This window comes from Lycium barbarum, chromosome 10, assembly GCF_019175385.1.
Source record: "Lycium barbarum isolate Lr01 chromosome 10, ASM1917538v2, whole genome shotgun sequence".
In the NCBI taxonomy this organism is placed as follows: Eukaryota; Viridiplantae; Streptophyta; class Magnoliopsida; order Solanales; family Solanaceae; genus Lycium; species Lycium barbarum.
The window spans coordinates 1,159,374-1,171,824 of NC_083346.1; the positions used below are offsets into that span (position 1 = coordinate 1,159,374).

Below are 12,451 nucleotides of genomic sequence, written 5' to 3' on the forward strand. Positions count from 1 at the left end.
TCCTACTATCCATATATTAAGAATGCCAGGATTTTACAAGAACAAAGGAGCTAGTGAACCTAGACTGAGGTCGTGGCATAATTACAAAATATCCTTGGGGCAGATCAATCCAGATTTCTAATTACATACCATAAGTCTAACTATGTTAACAAACTAAAATTACCTAAAAACCAAGATACATCTTTGGAAACATTAGTGTGTCAACCAACTGGACAGCTATGACCTGAAATACCTGCCAGAACAACACAGTCGGAGGTTGTGGATCAAACCAGAAAAGGTCGTAAACAGATGGAAGTTAATGTCAAACATAATCTTTTTTTATACGTTCAAGTCAAACATAATCTTGTAGTATAAGATATTAGAAGATTACTTGAGGTGCAACGATTTTGTCATCGTCACTAAGAACACCTCTGTAGACCAGAAAAAAAAAATCATCTGACAACCAAAGAGGAAGAAACAGTTTAAAAAAAAAAAAAAGGCTCATGTACCATAGCTCATGCGAGAGCTAGAATGACTTCAGCTTATTCTGGTTCTAGATAATGTTAGCTATCTGTCTGTCTTAACATTGGTAAAATGAAAAGTGCTTGCTTGCATTAATGAAACAGCAAACCTTTTCTTTCAGTTTCCTTCAGAAAGTATACTGTACATTTTCTATTAATTACCCTTTAAATTAAGTGATAGCCATTGTGAAGCTTTCCTATCTGTAGCTTTCTTGCGTAAGAATTATAAAATTAAGATATTTAAACCGCTAATTGCAAAAAATCAGTAAAAACATCACGGAATATTTGTTATGTTTCTTGATTTGACACAATCTCCCTCGAGGACAAAATGGTAAACTAGCCTTTCTGCGTATGAAGGGGTTAATGTAACATGATCTTTTTACCTATCATAGTGACGTAGACGTATAGTCATTGGACAAAATGACGACATGCCAGCATTTCAGGTATTTCTGCAGCAGAAATGCTTTCACATTGTAGGAGTTCTTGAAGCTTTGCGTCACACACAATCACCATAGAATTTACAGGATCCTGCAAGCAGAAAAGATATGCTAAAGAAGCAAAGATATGTGATTATGTTGCTTGGGAAGGAGGTAGAAAACTAGAAAGGAACTAAGAGGAGAGAAACACAAACACATCGCCTCTGTATAACCAAAAGAAAACAAATAGATTATAGACATCTATCTCAAGTTGGTTTAGCTTTATATACTCCCAAATACGTTTCGTGGCCTCTGTTTGGAGTATCTCCTTTTCTTCACTTCCATAAAATTTGGCGAGCGCATCAGATATTGTAACAGTGGATGAACCATGTTGTTCAAACTTAGCAGCCACAGAATCAGCTTCAACCTTCAATCTTTTAGCTTGCTCAGCTTGTTCTGCAGGGGTTGGAGAGGGGAACGTCTTAAATAAAATAGTTATAAACCCTTCAAACTGTAGCTACTTGTCGATTTTTCCCTTTTCTTCATTTTCTATATACTTTTGGGAAGTGTGAAATATAAGATATATTACAAACTGAAAGCGTTTTTTTAATTTGACATACTTGAAGGATCTAGTGCCGTAATATGTTTAGCCAGCATCTTATTCATCTTGAACATATCAGTGCAGTCTGTTTCAAAGAGTGCTCGCAAAGCATCATTGCAGATAATCTCTCGTTTGTTACCAGGATCCTGTAAGTTGTGTTTCCTGATGTACACCCACAGGTGCTTCACAGCCAACTAAAACTCGAGAACTTCTTTTGATATGAAAGTCATACCTCTGTCCTGGGCATCGCGGGTTGACCAACAATGGCCTGAAGCTCAGGTGAAACACCACAGACTTTGTTTAGACCGCCTGGTCCGCCTCTCCTTTTTGTTCCAGAAGTAGCACTGGACAAAATAGAAACAGGATCAAATACAGAAAGGTTTGGATAGTTAACCATACAAACAAGTGGCTCAACTCTTATAACTAGGGGAATATGTTTTACTTAACTGAACCAAAATCAATTATTAGCGAGTTTCAGACACTGATTAGGAAACAAAATTGGTCTAAAACCATGGAATACTTAAGCTCCCGGTATAATGAGCCTCGGTTCGAACCCAGGACCTCTGGGTGTTAAGCGAAGGGCAAATATTAAAGACCACCAATTTGAGGGGCAAAAAGAAGGACAATCCGTGCAAAAATATGATAAAAGGGGAGAGGGGTCCTATTGGGCTTTTTTTTTTTTTTTTTTTTTTTTTTTTTGCGCGAAATGCCCTTCAAAGGCTATGGTTTTTAATTTTTACCCCTCAAATTGGTGGTCTTTAATTTCTGCCCTTCGTAAAACCGCTTGGTTCCGGGTTCCAACCCCCGCTTAGTCAAAAATTAAAAAAAAACTCGCAAGGTAGAGTTTGGATTCGCTAGGCACAGTTTTGGCTCAAATTCTACCTGATCAGGCAGAGTTTTACTATCTTCAGACACAGTTTGAGGCAAACTCTGCCTTAAGGCACAATTTGAGGCAAACTCTGCTTTAAGGCACAATTTGACTAGAAACTCCTTATTTTTAGCCTTTTATAGCAATATTCTTGAATTATGATATAAAATCATATATAACCTATATACATATAAGGTATATGTTGTAGATTATGTAATATGATAAATAGTTGTAGATTACGAAATATGCTACTCATTTGCTAATATTTATGTAACTTCTTGATATTTAACTAAATGCATTAAATCTATAAGCTACCACCAGAAAAAAACATTAAAGAACTCACTCGTTAACTAGTGTATGTTGTTATATTCTGTACCAAACTGATTAAATTGCATGTGTATTGTGATCACGAAGAGTGTCATTTTGAAAACATTCAGGAGCACGCACTACTAAAAAATATGGAATTAGCTACGAAATTTACCGGTAATTCCCAACTAATATGTCGCTAAATAGCTCCTAGCTAATTAATATTTCTTATAATACTAGACGACAGCACGGGCTCAACATTTTAGATTATAGTGCATTTATGTGTATGTAGTTATTTTTGAATAGTAATAATATATATATATATATATATATATATATATATATATATCATGTTCAAAATACTATTAATATAACATTACAGTTTGTGCTCCGTATCTAAAATTTTATTATATTAATGCTTGCTATGAACACAAAATCGGCAAATTTATTAATATTTTTTAAAAGAGAAGACTTGCTTAAAAGGAAACTATTTTCTTCTCTTTGAGATAAAACAATAGCAATATTTAAGCATCAATTGATACTTTCAATTTTAATTCGATTAATTTAAAGGTGTAAAATACTTATTATTTTTTATCAAATTTTGATTTGGACAATTTTAATTCAAATTATTAAATTAATTTTACATGTTTAAAACGAAACAAAGTAGAAATTGATTTTTTATTTAAATGAAGAAATACTATTTTTTAATTTTTGTTTAATATTCTCGGTTTAGCTCATTTTACTTGTCATGTTGTCTTTTGCATGGTTTTTAAGAAAACGTCGATTAGAATTATAATTTGACTAATTTACCTTATTCATTATTTGATCTCCATTTGATAATTTTTTTTACGACATTAATTTCTTTTCACATTTATTAAAGTAAGAATAAAAATAAAAAAGTAATTAAATTATTTTAGTAAACATAACAAATAAATGACATGGCGGAATAGCAAATACAATAGTTTAATATCTAGATTAGATCTCAGGCTAATATAAAAAGAGAAAGAAAATTGTATGATTTGACTACTTAACCTTTTGAACAAAAGCAATTTCATGGATTGAAACGCACGCGGATATTTTTTTTAATATGGGGTTCACTGTTTTTTTTTTATATTGCTTGATTTTGATAATATGGGGTCCACTTTTTTTTTTCCCATGAGTTTGGAGATGGTGAGTTTCATTTTTTTCTTCCTTTTTTTTTATTGCTCGGTGTTATTTAGTATGGGGCCCACCCCCCCACCCCCCCACCCCTTTTTTTAAGGGACAACGGACGAAAACCCATGCTTTATATAGTTTTTTTTTTTTTTTTATATTGCTTGGTGTTGTTTAGTATGGAACCCACCCTTTTGGAACATTATTAGTTTGCACTATTTTTATGCATATAATATATATATATATATATATATATATATATATACTATGTTCAAAACACGATTAATATAACATTATAGTTCGTGCTCCGTATCTAAAACTTTATTATATTAGTGTTTGCTATGAATACAAAGTCTGCATTTTTTTTTTGACATTGTTTTTTTTTTTTAATATGGTATTCACTTTTTTTTTATATTGCTTGATTTTGTCAATATGGGATACTATGTTCAAAACACGATTAATATAACATTGTAGTTTGTGCTCTGTATCTAAAACTTTATTATATTAGTGTTTGCTACGAATACAAAGTCCGCACTCTTTTTTTGACATTGTTGTTTTTTTAATATGGGATTCACTTTTTTTTTTATTTTTTATATTGCTTGATTTTGTTAATATGGAGTCCACCTTTTTTTTTCCCGTGAGTTTAGACATGGTAGTTGTACAATAATTTCATTTGCTTCCACTAATGGGTTGATACGCATGTGGCAATAAATCCATCATTATTGATTTAATTGTTTGATTTTCTAAGCACTTTTGTATTTTAAGTATGTTGTTGTACAATAATTTCATTTGCTCCCTCTAATGGGTTGATACGTATGTGGCAATGAATCCATCATTATTGATTTAATTGGTTGATAGCACTTTTTTTTATAACATTGTTTGTTTTTTTAATATGGGATTTACTTTTTTTTTTTTAATATTGCTTGATTTTGTTAATATGGGATGCACTTTTTTTTTCCGTGAGTTTGGATGTGCTGGGTTCCACTTTTTATTTTTTTATTTTTTTTATTACTGGTTGGTGTTTAATAAAGGGTAACGCATGTGACAATGAATCCATCAGGCTATATGGGCCCACAATTTATTTTTTAAAAAAAATTGGAAAACGGATTTAATATATAAGTATTTTAAGTATGTTGCTGTACAATAATTTCATTTGCTCCCACTAATAGGTTGATATGCATGTGGCAATAAATTCATCATTATTGATTTAATTGTTTGATTTTCTAAGCACTTTTGTATTTTAAGTATGTTGCTGTACAATAATTTCATTTGCTCCCTCTAATGGGTTGATACACATGTGACAATGAATCCATCATTATTGATTTAATTGTTTGATTTTCTAAGCACTTTTTTTTATAACATTGTTTGTTTTTTTAATATGGGATTCACTTTTTTTTTTTTTAAATATTGCTTGATTTTGTTAATATGGGATGCACTTTTTTTTTCCGTGAGTTTGGATGTGGTGGGTTCCAATTTTTTTTTTTTATTACTGGTTGGTGTTTAATATGGGGTACGCATGTGGCAATGAATCCATCAGGCTATATGGGCCCACAATTTATTTATTTTCAAAAATTGGAAAACGGATTTAAAATATAAGTATTTTAAGTATGTTGTTGTACAATAATTTCATTTTCTCCCACTAATGGGTTGATACGCATGTGGCAATAAATCCATCATTATTGATTTAATTGTTTGATTTTCTAAGCACTTTTGTATTTTAAGTATGTTGTTGTACAATAATTTCATTTTCTCCCTCTAATGGGTTGATACGCATGTGGCAATGAACCCATCATTATTGATTTAATTGTTTAATTTTCTAAGCACTATTTTTTTAACATTATTTGTTTTTTTAATATGGGATTCACTTTTTTTTTAATATTGCTTGATTTTGTTAATATGAGATCCACTTTTTTTTCCCGTGAGTTTGGATGTGGTGAGTTCCACTTTTTTTTTCTTTTTTTTATTATATTACTGGTTGGTGTTTAATATGGGGCCCATAATTGTTTTCATTTGCTCCCTCTAATGGGTTGATACGCATGTGGCAATGAATCCATCATTATTGATTTAATTGTTTGATTTTCTAAGCACTTTTTTTTATAACATTGTTTGTTTTTTTAATATGGGATTCACTTTTTTTTTTTTTTTTTTAATATTGCTTGATTTTGTTAATATGGGATGCACTTTTTTTTCCCGTGAGTTTGGATGTGATGGGATCCACTTTTTTTCCCATGAGTTTGGATGTGGTGGGATCCACTTTTTTTCCCCTGAGTTTGGATGTGGTGGGACCCACTTTTTTTTCCTGTGAGTTTGGATGTGGTGAGTTCCACTTTTTCTTCTTCTTTTTTTTATTATATTACTGGTTGGTGATTAATATGGGGCCCATAATTTTTTTTTAAAATATTAGTAGTTGTTTAAAATATGTAAGCCCACAATTTATTTATTTTTTTGGTTGGTTGACGACGAAGCAAACCCATGCTTCTATATAGTAGTAATACATCGCTAATCCATAGCTAAATGGGATTAACATGATTTTTTTACTATTTAGCTACAGAACTTCGTGCGTCGCTAATTCTTTATGTTCTAGTAGTAGTGACGATGTTTGAAGAGATTAGGATGGCTAAAGAATTCATGATCATAATTGAAAAGAAATACTATAGACATATCATTTAACTTCGTGATTAAGAATATCAATTGACATTTTAGTCGATGACCAACTACCAGATTTATCGAATATATATCATGTTCTCAGTTCTCACAACGATAGAGAATGGATGAAAATGGGTTGTCAAATAATAACACCTTAGCCATGTAGCAGAATATGTTCAGAGTTTTCTCTAATAACTACAGGAATGATGAGTTGCCATTTGCTTATGGATAGGACCGGCTCATCGCATGTCAAAAGTCAATTAGTTTTACTTATTCACATACACAATCACACTTGCATTTTATTAAAAAATTAACATAAATAGGTTCACTCAACTACTTACACTAAAAAATATCCCACAAGTGTATAATCTATGTATACCGACAAGGAATATTAAACAATTAATTCAACCGACTATTTGTGTAAAGATCCCATTTTTTTTTAATTTTTTTTTCTCAACACTTTGTCCCAAACCTCTATCCTTGTGAAGTCCTACATTCCAACATATTTATCTTAAAACATGGTTATGTTAAGATGTTTTGGTGCCTATAAAATGATATGTTGTGAACTTGTTACCAAATGGACATAGTATAAATAACATTCGTGCAAATCCAACAACGTATTTCCAAAGGAAATGTCATTCATCACATAGTAATGCTTTAACTATCACAACTTTTGATTACTGATTGGTACCAAAAATTAGATGTTTGGAAAATGTCTAAAAAGTCACATGAAAGTTGCAATCAGTAGTCCTCTCCAATGGTTTGAAAGAAATAAATTGTTATGGATGGTTTTCGGAGATAGATTCTAATAATTTTTGGATGATCATACTCTTATCGTAAACAAATCATTTGATATTTGCCTTATAATGACTTCAATTTGAAGTATATCGGAAGGTACTATAGCTATTCTATTCCTTAGGCCATGATACTCAACATGTAGAGGAAGTGCTTTTGCAAAAAAATATTCCAATCTTGCAATACTTGCAATCTTAATGAGCAGGTTATGCTTTATTCTCTTCATATGTGAAACTCATGTTATGTAAAAGTACCATATAATCCTTCTTATAAATATATTGCCAAATCATTTCACATTCATACACATCCACTGTTCTTGAAAATGAGTTCACTAACTTTCCCTTCTAACTTGATCTCTAATAAAATAATCCCAATACTTTTCCAAGAAAAAAGTTCCCAAAATTTTTCTCTCCATCCAAAAGAGAAATCTCACCCTCATCCAAAAATACAACTTCATGACCAAAAATATGTTTCTAGTTTTATCCATTTAAACCAAGTTTCTTCTTTGAGTTATATATCCAAAAGCAAATGTCTATTATACCCTTTGAAATGTAATGCTAGAGATAATTCAGAAAATACTCCAGAAGAAGGCGAAAGAGCTATGGAAACAGTACAAAAACTTTATGATGCACTTAGAAATAAAAATCTTGTTGAATTGTCTGATATAATTGGAGAATAATGTAGATGCATTAGCAATGTTGCCTCCTCCTTACAAACTTTCTATGGCAGGGAGGTATGTTAAACTTTCATTTATCACTCTCTCTGGTCTCAACTATTAGTCGTATTGACAAACAGATTTTATTTTGAAATATTAAACGAATGAGGTATGCTAAACTAATTCTATTTATCACTGTCTCCGATCTCAAATATTAGTCGTGTTGACAAACTGATTTTATTTCGAAATATTAAAAGAGTGACGTATGTTAAACTTCTATTTATCACTGTCTCCGATCTCAAATATTAGTCGTGTTGACAAACTGATTTTATTTCGAAATATTAAATGAATGAGATAGGTTAAACTTCTATTTATCACTGCCTCCGATATCAAATATTAGTCGTGTTGGTAACTGATTCTGTTCAAAATACTAGACGGTTTTAGAAAAACAAGATGCCATTCATTCATTTTTTTTTTATTGAGAACATTTATCCTTACCTCTCCGGCAAGTGGAATACTAATTATAAAGTAAGACATTCGTGAGAGAGATAAAAAGTAGTTTAGAAAAATTCTTGTATAATTAGTGCAATTACATGGCTTTTTTAAAGGCTGTGAAATAAAAAATCTTAAAACAGATAATATAGATATGAGGTCCATGTATAATAGGGAAGGGAAGGCTTTGTTGAGATTGTAAACGGCTCAAATATTTTCATGGAAATGATCTTCTATGACCGTTTATGAAAATCTCTTGTGGTTTATTTATAAATCTAAATATGTGTTATTCTTTATTAATTAATGTCCTGTAACATTTGTAATGGAGTATATATTAAACAAATTTTCCCTTTGCCTGGTCCTAGTAGTTATATATACAAACAAGTTTGATGATATATTTTTGGTTTATTTTTCTCCCTGCAGCAAGTAATAGATTTCTTCAATTCAATCATAAAGATCCTAAAGAATAATAACTTTGAGTTTGTCATTGAACCCACTATACATGATGGAACAAACGTTGGGGTTGCTTGGGAACTAGGTTAGCCCATTGTTCTATTCTCTTATTCTTCCAACTTTGTTTTTTTGTTATCGTCCAATATTTAAAATTCGCTGACCCAACTAATTTGAGTTCTCTTCTGATTAATATGCATTTTTTGTTTGGATTGCCCTTCATAGGCGCTGGTCTTTAATTTTTGCACAAAAAAAAATGAATTTCGCAAGGAAAGGCTTTCACGAAACTTCTGCCTTAAGGCCGAACATTTGCCCAAAATTAGGACTATTCGGACAAAAGTTAGGCCTTAAGAAGTTATGTCTTAGGGCAAACCTCTGCCTTAAGGCCGAACTTTTGCTTGAATAGTCCTAATTTTGTTACGAACCTTTGCCTTGCGATTTTTTTTTTTTTTACTAAGCCGGGATTCGACCCAGAACCTCGAAGTATTAGACGAATGGAAAAAATTAAAGACCGTGCAAATAGCGCCCATTAATATGACCCGATTAATTCAAATTCTTCTAATTAGTAAGTGGGAAAAAGTTTAGTCCGTCTTTAATTGCCTTTTCTTTTCTTTTTTTTTTTCTTTTTTTTGCAGCATGCAGTGACACTCACATTCCAGTTGGAAAAGGTTTTAGCTTCTATACCTGCCATTATTACCAGGGCAAGATGCTGATAAGGTGAAGAGAAAAAAAGAATGCTAATTTCAAGATTTCCTCTATCCTTGTTTAATATATATATATATATATATATATATATATATATATATATATATATATATATATATATATATATATTAAACATAAAAAAATTTTTGAAAACATGCAGTTCAAGAAAATTATGTAGATATTTGGACAATATTCGGTTGAAGTTAAAAAGAAAATTATTTGAAGCTGAAAAACACAATATATGTCTATAAACCTATCTAAAAGCTAAATATATAATTTTGTTTTATAACCAAGAAAGGTCAAGGGCACGATTCGAAACTCGGTGAATAATGAACCCATCAATACGAAACTCAGTGGATGTCAGTCTGAATTGACAATTTTCCTCTTGAATGACAGGAATGTAGAGATATTCATGGAGCCACTCCTTCATATTGAGCCAGTTAGATTGGTGAGTAACAGTGTTTTAAAAGGCAGTTTTGGGACTCACATCGTGGCTGGCCCCGGGGCAGGGCATTCGCAAAACGCCTCGGGGTTTACGTGTGAGGCTTAGTTCTATGAGGCTTACGTCTTAAGCACCTGACTGTACCCCCTAAACACGCCTAACGCCCAACGCTCAGGGCTCGCCTAACAGTTCTTACACAAATTATGTGTCAAATGACTTAGTTTAACATTGTTGACCCACAAAATCTTTAATAAAATAATGTTTAATAGTTTTTTTATCTATAGAAATAAGAAAATTGAGAGTAATTCAAATAGCAAGTCATAGTATTACATACATGCTAATTGAGAACAACATGAGGGTGAATAGAAAATTAACATTTATTTTAAAAATATTTAGACGAATTTTATGTCTTCACTTATCAATTGTCTTCATGTTTTTGTCCTATGTCTCAAAATTATCATATTTTATTATTTCAGTAGTTGAAAGTAATTTCGCTTTTATTCATGAAGGAATGATGTTTTAATTATCATACAAATAAAGTTTATTTTACTAGCGAGGTAAATTGCATAGCATGATAATAATGTATTTTAAGAAATTGTGATTCTTTTATTGTTTGAAAGTAAGATGTTAGAGTTGATTTACATCTCGTTATAGCTTTTATATCATTTTATTATTTATACTTGTAAAATCATGTTAGAAATTTTATTTTCTATGAGTTTCTTTAATATTTTTAATTTTTTAAACTATTAATGTATTTTTTTATATAATTTTTGTGTTATTATACTATTTTACTACATTATAAATTAAATACTTGAAGATCCATGGGGCTTACGCCCCATGCCTCGAGGCTTACGCCTTGCCCAGTGCTATGTAAAACGCCTCGCCCCGTGCCAAGTAAAACGCCTCGCCTCACGCCCTCGCCTTTTAAAACACTAGTGAGTAATAATAGTAATACATTATGACAACATGTAAATGCGACTCAAATCTATTGAGTTTTTTTTCGTTTTTTTCTTGATATCTTCTTTCTACTAGATTAGGTGGTTCAAGTGTAATTTCGTTAGTGAGCAGCACATTCTTTGATTTGTCTTTGTTGACATGTTAGTGAGCAGCACATTCTTTGTTAGTGAGCAGCACATTCTTGATATCATCTATCTTCTTTGTAATTTCGTTAGTGAGCAGCACATTCAACTACTCCTGCAAATTCACCAAATGACAACTATTCTTCAATCTCATTCCTGTTAATATCTTTTTTTCCTTCTCGTTAAGATATGCATATGCTCAAGTTACAATCTTTTCAAGTAAGTATGGCACTTAGAGATATAATGATGCGAAGAAGGTGTTTGATGAAATGCCTCAAAGATATATTGTTGCCTCTACTGTTACGATATCATGTTATCTTGATCATGGGTTGGTGAATAAGGCAATGGATGAATTTCGTCTGGTTTCTACCAAGGATAATGTTGGCTGGACGGCTATGATTGATGGTGGTTAGAAATAGTGAAATGAAACAGTTGTATATTTCGTTGTATTTCTATGTATTTCTAATTTATGAAATATTTTCTGATATATTTCATTGTATTCCAGTGTACATACACATACTACAATTTTATATTTCTTAAACAATCAACCATATTTCATTGTATTTCAGTGTATATTTTTCTGTATTTGAAAGTATTTCTAAAAGTTTAGAATGGAGTAATTTGGAGAGAGAAACGTGGGTTGTTATGGAACTTCAACAGTTATGCGTCATACATGGTTGATTTAATTTGACTTACCATTTAAAATGAAAGAAGAGAATCTATTCCATAAATACAACCTATTTTTACTCTGCCAAATTTTGTATTTCAGTGTATTTCAAAAATGCGAACTCGCCCAGATTTTGTATTTCCGTGTATTTCAAAAATGTGAAATACAACCAAATACAATAAAAACTAGCTACGATTTGTAAATATAGAAAAAATAGCTATAAATTGTTAGAAGCTATTAAAAGGTAGTTGTTGATGTAAGTTTCACAATTTTCTTTATCAGTCATATTTCATGGCCCAATGATGTTGATATAAATTCTGTAAGGTACCACCCAAAAAATCATTAAAGAAGTCACTTGCTAACTAGTGTATGTTGTTATATTATGTGCCAAACTGATTATATTGCATGTGTATGATGATCGCGAAGAGTGTCATTTTGAAAACATTCATGAGCACGCACTACTAGAAAATATGAAATTAGCTTGGAATGTACCGGTAATCCCCAGCTAATCTGTCGCTTTTCTTATAAACATCGCTAATCCATAGCTAAATGAGATTAGCATGATTTTTTGCTATTTAGCTACAGAACTTTGTGCGTCGCTAATTTTTTATTTTCTAGTTGTGACGATGTTTGAAGAGATTAGGATGGCTAAAGGATTCATGATCAAAATTGAAAAG

The 12,451-nt window shown here is 31.4% G+C and overlaps 2 protein-coding genes across 2 annotated transcripts; one reads left to right on the forward strand and one right to left on the reverse strand.

Moving 5' to 3' along the window:
- Nucleotides 1-772: 772 nt before the first annotated feature.
- Nucleotides 773-1,914, reverse strand: LOC132615221 (uncharacterized). The gene is made up of 3 exons (XM_060329783.1): nt 1,750-1,914; nt 1,537-1,711; nt 773-1,372 (listed from the first exon to the last, which is right to left on the reverse strand). The coding sequence occupies exons 1-3, from the start codon at nt 1,912-1,914 to the stop codon at nt 1,110-1,112; spliced, it is 603 nt and encodes a 200-aa protein (XP_060185766.1). The 3' UTR covers nt 773-1,109.
- A 5,924-nt stretch (nt 1,915-7,838) lies between these two features.
- LOC132615222 (uncharacterized) lies at nt 7,839-11,736 on the forward strand. Its single transcript, XM_060329784.1, has 5 exons — nt 7,839-7,894; nt 7,969-8,017; nt 8,855-8,969; nt 9,517-9,598; nt 9,983-11,736. Exons 1-5 carry the CDS (start codon nt 7,839-7,841, stop codon nt 10,134-10,136), a joined length of 456 nt encoding a protein of 151 aa, XP_060185767.1. The 3' UTR covers nt 10,137-11,736.
- Nucleotides 11,737-12,451: the final 715 nt, after the last annotated feature.